Below are 19426 nucleotides of genomic sequence, written 5' to 3'. Positions count from 1 at the left end.
CAGGAACAGATGATAGTCACTGGGAGCAAGATCGGGGCTGTACGGAGGATGATCTAGAGTTTCCCATCGAAAAGATGTGATGAGATCTTTGGTCTGATTCTCCACATGCGGATAGGCATTGTCCAGCAAAATGATGCCCTTGCTCAGTTTCCATGGACTGTTTCTTTGATTCTGGTGTGACGTAGGCTACCCATGTTTCATCGCCCGTAACACTGCTCAAGGAAAGTCAATGCACTGTCTAATTGTTTGGTTTTGTGCACATCCGTCAACATTTTCGGTACCCAACGTGCGCACAATTTTCGGTAATTCAAGTGCTCGGTTATAATTCCATACAAAACACTATGAGAAACATTAGGAAAGTCATCCCGCAAGGAGGAAATCGTAAAGCGTGTGTTTTCTCTCACCTTATTGTCCACTTCCTGCACCAAACTTTCATTAACGACCGAAGGACGCCCACTCCGTTGTTGACATGCACATTTGTGCGGCCATCTTTAAATACTCTCACCCACTTTCTCACCATTCCATCACTCATAATGTTTTCTACGTAAACTGCACGGATCTCACAATGAATATCGATCGCATTTAGGCCTTTAGCACTAAGAAATAACAGCCCATACTTCACAGTCGGCGGGACTCACGATTATCGGAGGCACTTTAAAACACTCAGTACACAGCGTAAACAAGGAAGAATCAGACTGTAATGGCGTCAGTGCGTAGATTAAGGTACAGGCTTTCATGTAAACATAAAATTACTGACATATCTTAGCACGTCTCTTTTTAATTTTAAAACGGTACTTACATAAAAAAAACACGCCTCGTATTAGCCAAAGTACATATAATTTGTAAAATCAGGCGTCTCTAACAATATCAGTGCCCACCGAAAATACCGACACCTTGTGCTCAGACATGCCTCAACTGACGTTAAACATTGCAAATGAAGTAAAAAAAAAATAACTTCTCATTAACTAAAAATTTATATTAAACTTTTCATAGGCATCTTCTCAGTCTAAAGCGAAATACATTTTTACATTCTTAGCAACATATCTGGAGTGATGCATTGCCTGCAACTTTTACGTTGATACTCAGTATAACACCGTAAAAACATTATAAGTGCAACAATGTGTTTCTCTCAAGAGAACATAAAATATCGAGTTTTCAGGAAAATTATTTGCATTTCTTGGTACAATATATGTGTACATACAATATATACGTGCAGACCTACAAGGTGATAGATTATGAATTCCCGGAATAATGTTACAAATAGCTGTCAATTTTCTGCAGGGTCTGCACAGTAGAGATATTGCACACAACATATTCCTGGAGCTCTAAATTTTCTGTTACCATTTGCAGGAACACTGCCACAAGAGATATTGTAAAATTTATAGCTTGTGTGAAGAAGTGTAGATTATTTTCTCATAGAAGAAGGATACTAACAGCCGTAATTTGTCCTACAATTTTTTTTTTTTTTGTTATTTAAACCTGAAGATGACACAAATGAAGCATTGAAACCAGTTGCTTAAATAATAATAATTAAAAATGAAAAATAGGAAGAATTACGGCTGTTGGCAACTTTTTCCTACAAGTCATTGATCAGCCACAGTCCTGCATCCACATTTATGTGATGGAGCTACAAAAAGTATATATTATTTTTTGTTTATGTGAGCACATCCAAATGAAGTAAGCCCAAACAGCAGAAATCGTTAAAACTGAACAAAGCTCCAGGCCCTGATAGAACTCCTGTCAGATTCTATACTGAATTTGCAGCTGAGTTAGCCATCTTCTAACTGTAATCTATTGTAGATCCCTCGAACAAAAAACTGCTTGGAAAATGAAAGGTAGTATAAGTGATCCACAAAACAACCATCCAGTATCCTTGACATTGATTTGTTGTAGAATCTTGAAAAATATTCTGAGCTCAAAAATAATGAGGTATCTTGAATAGAATGATCTTCTCAGTGCAAACCAGCATGAATTTTGAAAGCATAGATCATGTGCAACCCAACTTGCATTTTTCTCATATGACGTACTAAAAGCTTTGGATCAAGGCAACCAAGTAGATGCAGTATTTCTTGATTTCCAAAAAGCATTTGACTTAATGCAGCACCTATGCTTATTGCCAAAAGAACCATCGTATGTGGTATCAAGTGAAATTTGTAACTGAATTGAGGACTTTTTGGTGATAGGGTGGACACAGCATGTTAGCTCAGATGGAGAGTCATCAACAGATGTAGAAGTAACTTCAGGTGTTCTCCAGGGAAATGTGTTGGAACCCTTGCTGTTCATATTGTATATGAATGACACGGAGACAATATTAATAGTAAAATCAGGCTTTTTGCAGATGATGCAGTTGTCTGTAATGAAGTACTATCCGAGTGAAGTTGCATAAATATTCAGTCAGGTCTTGATAAGATTTCAACATGGTGCAGAGATTGAGAACTTGCTCTAAATGCTCAGAAATGTAAAATTTTGCACTTCACAAAACCAAAAATGTACTATTCTGTGACTATAATATCAATGAGTCACGGTTGTAATTGGCCAACTCATACAAATACCTGGATTTAACACTATGTGGGGATATAAAATGGAATGATCACATAGATTCAGCCTTGGGTAAAGACTTTGGTTTGTTGGTAGAATACTGGGGAAGTGCAATCAACCTACAAAGGAGATTGCTTGTAAATCACTTGTGTGACCAGTTCTAGAATATTGCTCAAGTGTGTGGAGCCCTTACCAACTATGACTTAACATATACCTACATAGAAGGGCAACGCGAATGGTCACAGGTTGTTTAATCTGTGGGAGAGTGTCACAGAGATACTGAAGGAACGGAACTGGAAGGCTCTTGAAGATAGATGTAAATTATCCCAAGAAAGACTATTAACAAAGTTTCAAGAATCAGCTTTAAATGATTACTTTAGGAATATACTACAACCTCCTATGTATTGCTCAAATAGGGATTATGAAGATAAGATTAGAATAATTACTGCACCCATGGAAGTATTCAAACAATCATTTTTCCCACACTCCATTTGTGAATGGAACTGTAAGAAACCCTATAACTAGTACAATGCGATGTACCCTCTGCCATGCAGCTCATGGTTGTTTGCAGACTACGGATGTATGTGTAGAACTGTAATATTGTTCACAGCTGACTGGTCCCTGTTTCAGATGTTGTTCCAGCTGATGACATAGAAGTTTATAACCAGTATTGATAATAAGAAAATAATTCCTAATCACCCAAAGACCAATCACAATTTTATGGCTAACTACAGTATGGCAGGTTTGCAGCTGACAAGAATCTGCAGGTATGCTGAACTTTTATGGTCACAGACCAGAATCCTGCATCTAGGTAATATGGAGATCAGTGGTCACAAGGTTCTGCTTTCAGTTGCTTGTACTTTCAGGTACCATTACCCCAGAGGCTGTAGCACACATCACACCAGGATAACTCTTCAAGAGATAAATTTTCAAATCTGTAAGTGGATTAGCAGATCACATATCTTTACTGAAGTCTCTGTACACTGGTTAGCAAGTACAACTGTTACCTTGCTCTCTGGACCTGGACTTGGATCTCTGCACTGTTTAAGACAGTTCTGGTTTTACTCATTGGTATTGATTTGAGCTCATGTTATTTGCAAACGTAACATTCACTTTCAGATTTTGACCATGAGCTTAGCTTTGATCTTGGGCTCCATATGCTACAAGGCTCATGCCAATGACCTTCTTTAGTAGTTTATGTCAGGCTACAGCACAAAAGAGATAATTGCTGATAAGCTGTGAGGAGTTACAAAACTTGATATGGAACAGCAGCCTCCACCTCTGTTGGAATTAAGATTACTTCTGACCAATGACACAAAACTGACAAACATTGATTTATGAGAAGGCACAGAAGAGGGGAGACAAAGCAATTAAAAGGATTTCACTTAGAAGAAGGACTCTTGTTTTCACTTACTCACTGATTTTCCTTGTCTTAGACTGTCTCGTTTCCTGTATCTTGAGCCTCCATCATCATTCACTGACAGTATTTTGTGGATGATTAACTTCTGTGATTTGCTAGTTGACTTTGTTATTGTCCATGTAAGTGTAACTGAGCTGATGAGAGCCTCAGTCGGAGGGGCTATTATTGCCATTGTTTGATGGTACAACCCCAAATGACTACCTGCCTCTGTGGCTGACGTCTCTTAACACATACTTCTGTGGTATCACTCAACCCAAGGTTAGATGGTTCAAATCCTGATGGTTGAAAAAATTTTCAGTGCCAGTCTTTTGCGGACAAGGGGAGGAGAGGTGGTGGCATAAAGTTCCTGATCACTAGACTTTGCACCAATGTGTTGGTTTAAATACCAAACCTCTCTGCAATGTCTCAAGAAGTGAGGACATGTGACACTGTTGATGATGATCCATCCATCAGATGGGGATGTTAAGCTTGTGCAGCTTCCTTGGTGCTATTTGTGAGGAGCAGGCTATGTGCTGGCACCAGGTTTCACTCTCTTCTTGTCTCATCATCATCATCGTCCTCATCTTACAATACAAACTGTTACACTATGCCCCCACCACCCCTGACACACACCTACACACACACACACACACACACACACAAACACACACACACACACACACACACACACACACACACACACACACACACACACACACACACACACAATACATACAATACATATTACATACAAGTATTGTAATGGAGCATGTTGTAAATAAACAAGAAAATCCCAAATGACTTCAAGTTGCCTGACATGCACTGTATCAAGATTCCAAAATCATACAGCTCTTGTCAGGGCATGACCCTGTAGCCTGACCAGAGACAACAGAGGCCATCAGCATCTGACTGACATGTTTACGATGTGTTGAGCATCTGTCTTCACCCCAGTCAACCCCGCCTGCCCCAAAGTGGATAACTTTTATCTGACTAGAGGACATGTGGTTCCTCACTGAAAGGATTAGGAACATACAGAATGTTTCAAAGTCTTCACATCAGACATCTATGGGTGGTAGATCACAGCATGGGGAACAACTTTTGTTAGACACAAAATGCTCTCTGACACTTCCCAGTAACACTAGCCATCATTTATTATTAATTATTCCGCTGAGAGCTGGCAGACCACATGTACTCTGTGACATTCATAAGGAATGTGTATTGCCTATGATCCAGTTTAGACACATTCATTTCTGAGGTTTTCTAGCTGAGAATCATTCTGTCAGTTTACTGTGGTAAGGTAGTGTGCAGATGCAGCATACCTGGTTAATAGAACCAGCTACTTTGCTGAAATCTCATCATCCCTGGGGTAATGAATACAATAAAATGAAGTCAAGCACCAGTAATCATCAGCAAAACTTGTTCCCCATAATGTGATCAATCACCACTATATGAATGATGCAAAGGCTTTGAAACGCCCTGTATATGTGTACAAAGTGTATGGCATTCATCTGCTTGCTTGAAACAACCAATATGCAACCAGTCTTCAACTCAGGGCACATGCTCTGACATGTACTGAGAAATGTTTTAATCTCCTCATTTGATTAAAAATGGAGAGTAATAATTAACATATATGTTTTAATGTATGTGCTTCTCTGATAGCAATTTTTCAGTTATACAACCTGTTTTCAATTCTCCAAATGTTATCATTTGTGACTTATGCAAGGCAGTCTGTCACCCAGTCATTAAAAAATGGGTTATAGGAGATGAGTGTTACTACACACTAAATGATGGAAATACTGGAGTGCTAGATGCAGCTCCGAGTACACTGGAGGTTGCTGGTATGTGGCCAAGTTTGTTGTTACTGTTGAGTAACCATTTCTGAGTGTCACTTATGCTTAGGCACAAAATGAAGCTCTTAGATACATCTCCAATGTTTTTCTAGACAAAGAAAGAAAAATTGAAGAAACTTCTTGTCCTCCTTATCCCATGTTGTGCCTGTGTATATGTAGCACTGAATTTCATTCACTTTACACTACTTCCTGTCTTCCTTATCCCACATTGTGCTTGTGAATGTGCAGCACTGAATTTCATGCTGACATATATGACTAGGAATCAGTTCATACATGTGAAAGTAATTGTTGTAATGGCTGAATTAATAGACTGTGACTGGCTGTAAGATAATATCTGCATAGAATATGAAGTAAAGATAAAATACTCACATAATGGAAACTACATGTAGGAATATCATCAATGTAGGAAAAAATAGATTGCTACTTACCATAGAGATGACACATTAAGTTCAGACAGGCACAACTGAAAGACACTTACACACAAACTTTCAGCCACAGCCTTTGTCAGTAAAAGAGTAACACGCATCATTCATTTACACAAGCAAGCACACCTCACGCATCCATGACCGCCATCTCCAGCAGCTTGGGCCAGAATGTCTGTGTCTTTTAATTGTACCTGTCTACAACTTAATGTGTCTTCTTTATGGTAAGTAGCAATCCATCTTTTCCTACATTAAAGATAAATTAATCATTCATCATCTTTCAACTGAGCTGTTTACAGTGAATTTATTATATGCTTACAAAATTTAAGAGATTTATTAATATTAGTGATTTGTAAATGTAGCATTTCTGACAATGAACTCGAACTATCTCAAGAAAACTAAGAGAATAAATGAAATAAAAGCAAAAAGTTCCTGTAGAGGTTGTTTCTGTAACTACCAGCTGTGACTGAATGAATATATATTTTGTATATTTGTGAAAGTAAGTTAGACTTAGCACCCTATGTAATGCTGTTGTTTAAAGTCCCCTTTATTGCTTTCTGTTCTAGCGGACAGAGTGGAACTGGACCGTAACTTTGTGGCATCACTACTTGCACATGCATTCTTCTCAACATTTCCAAAGAGGACTAGCAAAACCCATCCCACTCTGCAAGATTCTAATTTCACTCACTTTTTCAAGCACTTAAACAAGTAAGTATCATATTATATTTTAATAATATTTTAGAAAAAATATCTGAAAATAGAGCTTGCTATGAGCAAACAAAATTTCCATGTGTTATTTCATTTGTAATTCTGCCATCCTCAAGGATGACAGAATTCTCCTTAACAATAACTGAAAGAGAGAAACAGAAATGAGATGCTGAAATCAGACCCAACAGATCTACAGAGAGGTTTTCCATACTTCACCCCAAACATCAATATTGAAGAATCAATTTTTAAAGAGCCCACAAAAAATCATTGAGTCACTGAAAAGCAATAGGCATATCTGTACTAGTTTAGAGAACACTTCAACCAAAGTACTAAAGTCAGAGGCTGACTTTGTAGTATCATCGTTGAGTTAACTTTAGAATCAGTCAGTGAGCCAAGGAGTATTTTCTACAACAGTGAAGTAGTAACACCTATTAACAACACAACCGACTATATAACACTTTTGCTGTAAGTAAACTGAAAGTTTTTAAATAAAAATTCTTCTGTGGAATAGAGATGCCTGGAAGGAACTTCTACAGCTTACTTTCATTTACATGGATACTTTTCCTGGAAGATCAAAGAAAGCTTCAAAAACTGTAATGGTTGCTGATGACACAAGTACACTGATAAAGGGCTCAAACACATCCACACTAAACACAGCCTAGAGAGGAATGATACAAGTTTATACAGGGTGTTTCAAAAATGACCGGTATATTTGAAACGGCAATAAAAACTAAACGAGCAGCGATAGAAATACACTGTTTGTTGCAATATGCTTGGGACAACAGTACATTTGCAGGCAGACAAACTTTCGAAATTACAGTAGTTACAATTTTCAACAACTGATGGCGCTGCGGTCTGGGAAACTCCATAGTACGGTATTTTCCACATGTCCACCATGCGTAGCAATAATATGGCATAGTCTCTGAATGAAATTACCCGAAACCTATGACAACGTATCTGGCGGAATGGCTTCACATGCAGATGAGATGTACTGCTTCAGCTGTTCAATTGTTTCTGGATTCTGGCGGTACACCTGGTCTTTCACGTGTCCCCACAGAAAGAAGTCACAGGGGCTCATGTCTGGTGAATAGGGAGGCCAATCCACGCCGCCTCCTGTATGTTTCGGATAGCCCAAAGCAATCACACGATCATCGAAATATTCATTCAGGAAATTAAAGACGTCAGCCGTGCAGTGTGGCCGAGCACCATCTTGCATAAACCACGAGGTGTTCGCAGTGTTGTCTAAGGCAGTTTGTACCGCCACAAATTCACGAAGAATGTCCAGATAGCATGATGCAGTAATCGTTTCGGATCTGAAAAATGGGCCAATGATTCCTTTGGAAGAAATGGCGGCCCAGACCAGTACTTTTTGAGGATGCAGGGACGATGGGACTGCAACATGGGGATTTTCGGTTCCCCATATGCGCCAGTTCTGTTTATTGACGAAGCTGTCCAGGTAAAAATAAGCTTCATCAGTAAACCAAATGCTGCCCACATGCATATCGCCGTCATCAATCCTGTGCACTATATCGTTAGCGAATGTCTCTCGTGCAGCAATGGTAGCGGCGCTGAGGGGTTGCCGCGTTTGAATTTTGTATGGATAGAGGTGTAAACTCTGGCGCATGAGACGATACGTGGACATTGGCATCATTTGGACCGCAGCTGCAACTCGCCGAACGGAAACCTGAGGCCGCTGTTGGATCACCTGCTGCACTAGCTGCGCGTTGCCCTCTGTGGTTGCCGTACGCGGTCGCCCTACCTTTCCAGCACGTTCATCCGTCACGTTCCCAGTCCGTTGAAGTTTTTCAAACAGATCCTTTATTGTATCGCTTTTCGGTCCTTTGGTTACATTAAACCTCCGTTGAAAACTTCATCTTGTTGCAACAACACTGTGTTCTAGGCGGTGGAATTCCAACACCAGAAAAATCCTCTGTTCTAAGGAATAAACCATGTTGTCTACAGCACACTTGCACGTTGTGAACAGCACACGCTTACAGCAGAAAGACGACGTAAGAATGGCGCACCCACAGACTGTGTTGTCTTCTATATCTTTCACATAACTTGCAGCGCCATCTGTTGTTGAACATTGTAACTACCGTAATTTCGAAAGTTTGTCCGCCTGAAAATGTACTGTTGTCCCAAGCATATTGCAACAAACGGTGTATTTCTATCGCTGCTCGTTTAGTTTTTATTGCCGTTTCAAATATACCGGCCATTTTTGAAACACCCTGTAGCAATCAGCTTAACCTTTAATCTTACAGAAATTCGTCCTAAGTAATTCTAGTTAAAAATCTTACAGCTACAAGAAGCAAACATCAATGGGCACACTCTGAATGAAGCTCTATGTATGAGGTTCCTAAGCATCTAGATTCATAATAATCTGAGGAGGCAACAGTGTGTAGATAAGCTGTCCAAAAAATTCATTTCTGCCTGATTTGTGTGTATAAAACTCTCTCATTCTTTTGACCTGCTGATGGGATTGCTAGTAGAGTTTGAGCAAATTCACCGAAGACTGCCCTATAGCATAATCTTATGGGATAATATAGCTAAGATCAAAAAGGAACTTGTCCTACACAAGTATGCAGTAAGGATAGTGTGTAAGGTTAATAACTGAACCATCTTGCAGTTAAGCCTCTTCAGGAACTTGAGGATTCTTTACACTTATGTGTTCTTATATTTACACCCTAATGGTATTAGTGTTTAATAACATTAGTGAACTTGGGATGAAATGAGCAATCACAAAACTATCAGTAAAAATAATTTCCTTATTGGTCATTATGTAGGGTTTGTAATGAAGTTTTGGATTCTGATGGAATCTAAATTGTTTTGCTTGTTTAAAAAATAACAGAAAGCTGTACACCAAAACAAATATATGGCTATTTTGAAAATAATGGGTTACTGAATGCAAACCAATTTGGCTTTAGAATAAATCTGTCAGTAATAAAAGCAACATAAAATCAATTTATTTATTTATTTATTGTTTATTTTATTTATCCATCTGTTGACAATAAATATTGCATGGATGTTGTCAAGGGTACATGTAAGCCATTTCAAAGAAATGGGGCACAAAGGCATTGAAAAGAGACAAATCACTATGCTTATAGACTTGACTCCATGTCATAAGAGACTATAATAAAAAGTTAGCTCACTGTAGCATAAGAGGTAAGTAAGAGGTAAGTCATTAAATTTATTTTGAACCTATTTCTCTGACAGGCTACAACAAGCATATGCAAATAATCAGACCTCATAGTTGTTGAAAATAAAATATGGAATCTCACATGGGCTGATTTTTTGACCCTTTCTCTTAATTGTTTGTACAAATTATTCCTCAAGTCATACACCATATGAGAATGTCATTGAAATCATGCTGATAACAACAGTTGAAAATTTGCAAATTGCTCAAAATGACAACAAAGAAATAAATGAGATGACTGATCACTGATAACCAGCCAACCAACTGTTCATTAAGAAAACAAAAACTGAAGAATTGTATTTTAATCTCAGAGCAACTAATGCCAAGTCTGAAATTAAGAATGTGAAGTTACTTTGACTTGAGAATGATAAAATGCTGTCATGGGTCAGACAAATAAACTACTTAAGCAGCAAACTAGCAAAAGTACTATTTTTGTTACATAAATAAGCATGAATTGTCCACATGCTTAGCTGGGTGGTAACATGCTCGCCTCCCATGTAAGTGGGCCCGGGCTCAATTCCCGGCTGGGTGGGAGCTTTTCTCCGCTCAGGGACCAGTTGTAGTGCTGTCCTCATCATCATTTCATCCTCATCACCAGTGCGCAAGTTGCCCAATGTGGTGTCGACTGAAATAAGACTTCCACTTGGCGGCCGAACTTTCCCGTATGGAGCATCCCGGCCAACGATGCCATATACTCATTTCATTTTCCAGCACGAAATGTCAGTAAGAACCTTTTACCCTGCTCTGTGGGGAAATGCATCGTTTTCTAATGCCAGAAAAACCCATTAGATGTATTCTAAGTTTATCTCTGAGAGAGAATTGCAGAAGTCAGTTCAGATTACTTTACATAATGATGGTCCCCAGCCTTTGCATAAATAATTGATTAATTTATAACAAAGGAAATTTATGCAAACTCTTACACAAGTTTTAAAAAGTCTTTGAAACTTGGCTACAAAAGCATGAATTTTACTTGATGAATGAATTAATGGAGAATGATGTTAAAGAAATGTTCTTTAAGTACAGTAGAAGGAGGATGTGAATTGGAGAGGACTCCAACCAGAGGAAATGCTGAATGTTAAACTGTGGAAGAAAATGGAAGATTTTAAGAGACTTTGCCAATGCCCTAATAAGCAGAAACATTTCAGGAAGAAGAAGAAGAAGACTAATGTCCTACATTGCTTCATGTAGCCATAAGTATTTGTAAATGTGTATTTGCATTTTTGTACCAAAGTCTATAGCTGTCATCTATAGCTTGTCTCGTTGGAATTTTTATATGGAACTTAAAACACATAAGAACTTGTCAGTGTTATGTATGATAATTATGTTTAACTCAGTTTGAAAAGATATTATTACGAATGATATAATGTTTAACTGATGATTTTTCAGAACCAGTCAGAAGGCAAAACTCAAGAGCATTCTGCATTATTTTGACTCATTGGAAGGCAATGGTGTTCCAGAAAGCAATATGATATTTTCAAGAATGGTAATGATAATAGTAATAGTAATAATAATAATAATGATAATGATAATATGTCCTACTTTTCCAGTTTAATAGCTGTCACTTAAATAAGCAGTTTATTAATATCTGAAAGAAGTATTCTTCCTAATTCAAAGCAAATTTAAGAACATTTCTCATTAGCCACCACTTCTATACTATCTGGTTATAAAGATCCAAGGACTGTAAATTCCTCTTAGTTTCATGACTGGTACTAATGTTTACAAAAACACAACATGACAAGTAGTAGTGCTTTGTAAATTAGTACCTGTCTTACAGACATAGGTAGGTTACTATTTTGTGAGAAAATACCAATGTAATCACATAAACATTAAACTAGCAGTAGGTGATGAACCCTAGCTACCCTATGTGATTAAAGGTATCCTAACACCCCCAAAAACATATGTTTTTCACATTAGGTGCATTGTACTGCCACATTCTGCCAGGTACCCCATGTCAGTGACCTCAGTAGTCATTAAACATCGTGAGAGAGCAGAATGGGGCACTCCACAGAACTCACGGACTTTGAACAGGTGATTGAGTGTCACTTCTGTCATACCTCTGTACATGATAATTTCTGCACTCCTAAACATCCCTAGGTCGATTGTTTCCAATGTGATAGTGAAGTAGAAACATGAAGGGACACATACAGCACAAAAGCATACAGGCCGACCTCGTCTGTTGACTGACAAGAGACTGCCTAAAATTGAAGAGGGTGGTAATGTGTAATAGGCAGACATCTATCCAGACCATCACACAGGAATTCCAAACTGCATCAGGATCCACTGCAAATACTATGACAGTTAGGCAGGAGGTGAGAAAAATTGGATTTCATGGTAGTGCGGCTGCTCATAAGACCACATCATGCCAGTAAATGCCAAACACTGTCTCACTTGGTGTATGGAGCATAAACATTGGACGATTGAACAGTGAAAAAACATTGTTTGGAGTGATGAATCATGGTACACAATGTGGCGATCTGATGGCAGGCTGTGGGTATGGAGAATGTTCAGTGAATGTCATCTGCAGCTTGTGTGGTGCCAACAGTAAAATTTGGAGGTGTTGGTGTTATGGTGTGGTCGTGTTTTTCATGAGGGGGTTTGCACCCCTTGTTTTGTGTGGCACTATCACAGCACAGGCCTACATTGATGTTTTAAGCACCTTCTTGCTTCCCACTGTTGAAGAGCAATTCGGGGATGGTGATTGCATCTTTCAACACGATAGAGCACCTGCTCATAATGCATGGCCTGTGGCAGTGTGGTTACACAACAATAACATCCCTGTAATGGACTGGCCTGAACAGAGCCCTGACCTGAATCCTATGGAACACCATGGGATGTTTTGGAACACTGACTTCATGCCAAGCCTCACTGACTGACATTGATACCTCTCCTCAGTGCAGCACTCCATGAAGAATGGGCTGCCGTTCCCCAAGAAACCTTATAGCACCTGATTGAAATTATGCCTGCAAGAGTGGTATCTGTCACCAAGGCTAAGGGTGGGCCAGCACCATACTGAATTCGAGCATTACAGATGGAGGACATCACGAACTTCTAAGTCATTTTCAGCCAGGTGTTCGGATACTTTTGATCACATAGTGTCTTTTATATAACTGTGGAGGCAATATCAAACAATGGAAAGTCCAGAATTGAATAACAACAGTATTGTGAAAAGGGTAGATTGCCACTCACCATATATGGGAGACGTTCAGTTGCAGACAGGCATTACAGAACGACTTCTGTACATTTTAACTTTCTGTCAAAAGGCTCTCTTCTGAAGTAGAAAGCACACACACACACATTTACACAGGCACAACTCACACACACATGACCACTGTCCCTGGCCACTTTGACGAGTTCTAACTGTACTTGATGGGAGCAACAATCCATTGGGGGGCGGGGGCGGGGGGGGGGGGGGGGAGGGGTAAGAAGGAAGCATATGGCAGGGAGAGGAAGGGGCTGGAGGCTGTGTAGTGTAGCTTGTTGGAGTGTACAGGTAGTTGGGGGGGGAGAGGGAGTGGGAAGGAGACGGTGTTGGAGATACCTGTGACAAGACTGGAGGATTCATTGCAGTTGACAAAAATATTGTCTCTATTGAGGTCAATATTGAATATGACAGTGAAGTTTGCATGTAACAGGTCTATGGGAAACTAAGTTAAATGTTGAATTGGATAGATAAGAAAATCTGCTTGCCAAGCAGTGGCAGAACACGCGTGTGAAAGACGGTTGTAATTGGTAAGCTTTTGGAGACAGTGGCTCTTTCTTCAGGCAGAAGTCTAGAAGGGAAAGGAAGAGGGGTGGAGAGAAAAGACTGGAGAGATTCCAGAATTCTTTCAAAAAGAAGATGGTGTAAATATTCCAGAATTCAAATCAAGAACAGCTGCCAACCTGAGTAACTTAGAAGTAGATATCCTTGAAGTAGTGAAGCAACTTAAATCACATAATAAAAGCAAGTCTTCTAGTCCAAAATATCTACCAATTAGGTTCCTTTTGGAGTATGCTGATACAATAGCTCCATACTTAACAATAATATACAAACACTCACTTGATAAAAGATCTGTACTCAAAGACTGGAAAGCTGCACAGGTCACACCAATATTCAAGAAAGGTAGTAGGAGTAATCCACTAAATTATAGGCCCATATCATCAAGGTCAATATGCAGCAGGATTTTTGAACATATATTGTGTACAAACATTATGAGTTACCTCAAAGAGAATAGTCTATTGACATACAGCCAACACGGATTTAGAAAACATGTTTCTTGTGAAACACAGTTAGCTCTTTACTCACACAAAGTGAGGAGTGCTGTTGACAAGGATTTCAAATTGATTCTGTATTTCTAGATTTCCAGAAGGCTTTTGACACTATACCATGCAAGCCACTTGTAGTGAAATTGCGTGCTTAGGGAATATTGTCTCAGTTATGTGACTGGATTCGTGACTTCCAGTCAGAGAAGTCACAGTTCATAGTAATTGATGGAAGGTCATAAAATAAAACAGAAGTGATTTCTGGCATTCCCCAAGATAGTGTCATAAGCCTTCTGTTGGTTCATATCTGTATAAGTGATTTAGGAGACAATTTGAGCAGCCGTCTTAGGATTTTTGCAGATGAAACTGTCATTTATCATCCAGTAAAGTCATCAGAAGATCAAAACAAATTGCAAAATGATTTAGAAAATATATCTGTATGGTGCTCAGTGACTTTAGGAGGATATAAGATGACTTAGAAAAAATTTCTAGTTGGAGTGATGAATGGCAGCTAGCTCTAAATGTAAAAAGAGGTACACGAGTTAATGTGGATGAGTAGGAAAAACAAACCCATTGTGTTCAGATACAGCATTAATAGTGTCCTGCTTGATGCAGTCACATTGTTTAAATGTCTGAATGTATTACGAAGTGATATGAAATGAATCAAGCATGTGAGGATTTTGGTATGGAAGGTAAATGATTGACTTAGGTTTATTGGCAGAATGTTAGGGCAATGTGGTTCATCTGTAAAGGAGATCACATATAGGGCTCTGGTGTGACATATTCTTGAGTACTGCTTGAGTGTTTGGGATCTGCACCAGGTCAAATTAAAAGAAGGCATCAAAGCAATTCAGAGCTGGGCAGCTAGATTTGTTACCAGTGCGTTCAAACAACACACAAATATTATGGAGATGCTTCAGGAACTCAAATTGGAATCCCTGGAGAAAAGGCAACATTCTTTTCAAGGAATAGTGTTGAGAAAATTTGGAGAACTGGAATTTGAAGCTGACTGCAGAAGGATTCTATTACCATGAACATACATTCTGCATAAAGACCACAAAGATGAGATACAATAAATTAGCTCATATGGAGGCATATATACAGTCATTTTTTCCTCACTCTGTTTGCAAGCGTAACAGGAAAGGAAATAACTAGTGATGGTACAGGATACCCTCCACCATGCACCCTACGGTGGCTCACAGTGTATGTAGGTAGAACAGGTGGTGGTGGGAGGATGTATGGCACAGGTCTTGCATCTTGGTTTATTGCAGGGATATGAGTCATGAGGCAAGGGGTAGGGGGCAGGGATCGAGTAAGTATGGATAAGTGTATTGTGTTGGTTTGGTGGTTGGCAGTTTATCACTATGGGAGGGGTACAGCAAAAGGTAGCCAAAACCCTATCAGGAAATGTGATTCAATTGGCGAGCCCCAGGTGCTTTTGAGTTACAAGGGAAGTGCTCCTTTATGGTCAGTGAAGTCCTCAGTGAGACCCTTGGTATATTTGGAGAGGGTCTGCTCATTACTGCAGCTGCAATAATGACAGGTGTCTAGGCTGTATGGAAGAGATTTCTTGCTGTGGAACAGGTGGAAGCTGTTGAATTTGAGTTATTGTTGGTGGGTAGTAGGTTTAAAATGGGTGGAGATACTGATGTAGCCATCCTTAAGGCAAAAATCCTCATTGAGGAAGATGGATTGTTGGGTTGAAGAGGACCAGGTGAAGCAAATGGGGGAGAAAGTGTTGGTGGTTGGAAGAATGTGGACAGGGTGTCTTCATGTCAGCAGTGAAGCTGAACCAAATGAGGGGTTTGGGATTCTGCATTGTTATGAAGGATTCATCTAGATGGCCTATGAGTAGTTTAGCATCAAATGGTACCATGTGGGTGCCCATTGCTGTACCATGGAATTTTTGCAAAGGATGCCTTTAAAGGAGAAGTAACTGTGGGTGAGGATAAAATTGGTCATGGTGAGCAGCAAGGAGTTGTAGGTATGGAGCCAGTCAGGCATTGAGAAAGGTAGTGTTCAGTAGTGGCAAGGCCATGGGCATTGGGGATGTCAGTGTAGAGGGCATCAACATTGACAGGCTGAGTGCTGTGTGATTAAGGAACAGGAAATATGGAGAGTTCGTGAAGACAGTAATTGGTGTCTTTTATGTAGGAGCGTAGGTTATGGGTAATAGGCTGAAGATGTTGGTCCACAAGAACAGACATTCTCTGAGTGGGGGCACAGTAACTGACTATAACATGGTGTCCTTGGTGGTTGGATTTATGGATTTTAGAAAGCATATAGAAGGTAGGAGTGTGGGGAGTGGTAGGGTTGAGGAGAGAGATTGACTTAGACAGAATGTTCTGGGATGGGCCTAAGGATTTGAGGAGAGACTGGAGATTCTGTTGGATTTCTGGAATGGTTCACTATGGCAGGGTTTCTAGATAGAAGAATTTGACAGCTGGTGGAGTCCCTCCATGAAGCAATCCCTGTGGTTCAGGATGACAGAGATGGAGGCCTTGTTAGCAGGTAGGACTATAAGTTTAGGATCAGTTTCGGTGGATTGCAGTTCTGTCCGTGGATGTAGATTAGTTTACATGTTGAAGGATTTGGGGAATGATGGTGGGGCAAGATTTGAGGTTAAGATATTCTGGAATGTTAACAGGGAGAGATTTGGGGGGAGGGGGACAGTTGGGGAGATCATGGTTGGATGTTGCCACCCATTCCTTACCTAGCCACCTGTGGTCATCGCACCTGCAGTGATGAGTGGTCCCTCTCACTGAGGCCTTCAGACCAAAACTACCCGCCCAGCCTTGTACAGAAATATATCTCCCGTGCTTTGTCTCACCAGCCTCTTACCACCCCCCACACATCCACTGTCTGGCCACAAAGGAGCACTCCACTTGTGACTCAGTACCATCCAGGACTGGAGCAACTGAATCACTTACTCCGACTAGGCTTTCGACTACCTCTCCTTGTATCCTGAATTAAGGAATATCGTACCCACTATTCTTCATCCCTGCCACTGTGGTATTTCATCACTTACCAAACCTACACAGTGCCCTTGTGCAACATTGCTCCAGCCCTGTCCCCAGCCACTTGCCTTATGGCTCATATTCCTGCAGTAGATAAAGATGTAAGACTTGTCCCGTGCATCCATCCTCCATCACCTAATCCAGTCCAGTCACAGGCATCTATTATCCCATCAAAGGCAGGTCTGCCTGTGAGGGCAGTCATGTGATCTACAAAAAGAACAGCAATCACAGTGCTGCTTTCTACGTGGCTATGATGACTAACAAGCTGTCTTTCCGCATGGGTGGCCACCAACAAACTGTGGTGGCCGAGAGACAGATGGACTACCCAATTGATGAAGATGCTGCCCAAAACAATGTCCATCACTTCAACAGTTACTTCACAGCCTGTACCGTCTGGATCCTTCCTACCGCCAAAAACTTTTCTGAACAGTGCAGGTGGGAGGTCTCTCTGCAATGCATCCTTTGTTCCCATAGCCCCCCTGACCTCAACCTTCACTAGTCCCTGTCCTCCAATTTCCTAACCCTTCCTGCTCCCACTCCAGTACAACACAGCCTTCCATTCCACCAACGTACCCACTAGTCCTCTAGTCCTCTTCCCCCCACCCCCCACCCCTCCCATCCAATCTATGCCTCCTCCTTACCCCCACCACCCGACTGCTGCTCCCGCTATGTGCAGCTACAACTCAGTCTGGCCACAGCAGCTAAAGACAGTGGTCATGTGTGTGTGTGTGTGTGTGTGTGTGTGTGTGTGTGTGTGTGTGTGTGTGTAAAAATATATGCGTGCGTGCATGGAGCATGTGTGTGCATGCACTTTCTATGTGCTTTCTACCACAGAAGAAGGCATTTTGACCAAAAACTTATGTGTATAACAGTTTTCTTGTTGTGTCTGTCTGCAACTGCAACTCATATCCTCTATAAGGTGAGCAGCAATCTATAATTTTCATAATATTGTTGTGGAAGTAGCGTTTTTTCATATAAGTTAGCAAGTCTCCTTCTGTTAACTGATACAGGCACAAATAGTATTAAGCTATATAGTGATATTTTACTGTTAATACAGTGCAGTAGTTAATTTCTTATGAGTTACTTATCTTTGGTTTATGTATACATAGACTCATTCCTCATCCCTAATGGTTTTTATTACTGATGGAATATATAGAATATGAAGAATGAATTAATTTTATTTATTTATTTAGCCATTTTATATATTATTAACTAATTAACTTGAAATTAAATAGAATTAATGCTGATTTGATTGCTGAAAGCTATATTACAATCTGTTAAATATGTAATAGAAGACAATCACAAACAAAAAAAGTTTAAGATAACAACTACAAATTTAAAAAAAAGTCAGGGTGAATGTGCAATGTGACAGAAATTTGTTATTGAGGTTATTGAAGTTTCAAGTTTTTGGTGTTTTTGTGATCTTCAGTCGATTGTGATCTTCAGTCTGATGACTGGTTTCTTGCAGCTTTTCACATTAGTCTGTCCTGTGTAAGTTTCATTCCCTGCGCAACTACAACTTTCCTTTCCTACCCTTTTACTTTTATAATTGCAGTCTGGTTTCTGCACCTGTTATAATTAACCATTTACTCCCTGTATTTTATACCTGTTACTTTCAAAATTGTAGTCCATTCAACACTTTCAAAAGTTTTCTCTAAATCTACAAATGCATGTTTATCTTTCTTCATCCTATCTTATAAGATGAGCCATAAGGCCAGTATTGCCTGACATGTTCCTGCATTTCTCTGGAACCTGAACTGATCCTTCCTGCAGTTGGTTTCTACAAGTTCTTCCTTTCATCTGTAAATAAGTCGTGCCAATATTTTGCAACCATGACTTATTAAACTAATGCTTTGGTACTGTTCATGCCTATCTGCATTTGTCATCTTTGGAGTTGGAATTCTTACATTTTTCTTGAACTCTGAGGTTATGTTGCACACAAGATGGAATATTTTTGTTGTGGCTGGCCCTCCTAAGGGTCTAAATAATTCTGAGGGAATTTTGTCTGCTCCAGGGGTCTTGTTTCAGCTTAGGTCTTTCAGTGCTGTGTCCAGTTC

The 19426-nt window shown here is 39.9% G+C and overlaps 1 protein-coding gene across 2 annotated transcripts in view; it reads left to right on the top strand.

Annotated features, from left to right (window-relative positions):
* The window catches only part of LOC126161688 (uncharacterized), a 475857-nt gene that overhangs the window by 401861 nt on the left and 54570 nt on the right, over positions 1–19426 (top strand). For both annotated transcript variants that reach the window (XM_049917704.1, XM_049917703.1), the window contains exons 5-6: positions 6776–6917; positions 11497–11593. In XM_049917704.1, the coding sequence (XP_049773661.1) occupies positions 6776–6917; positions 11497–11593 (239 nt within the window). The remainder of the gene's footprint in view (positions 1–6775; positions 6918–11496; positions 11594–19426) is intronic.

The sequence above is a fragment of the Schistocerca cancellata genome, chromosome 2 (assembly GCF_023864275.1).
Source record: "Schistocerca cancellata isolate TAMUIC-IGC-003103 chromosome 2, iqSchCanc2.1, whole genome shotgun sequence".
In the NCBI taxonomy this organism is placed as follows: domain Eukaryota; kingdom Metazoa; phylum Arthropoda; class Insecta; order Orthoptera; family Acrididae; genus Schistocerca; species Schistocerca cancellata.
This window is presented reverse-complemented; position numbering and strand designations above follow the sequence as displayed.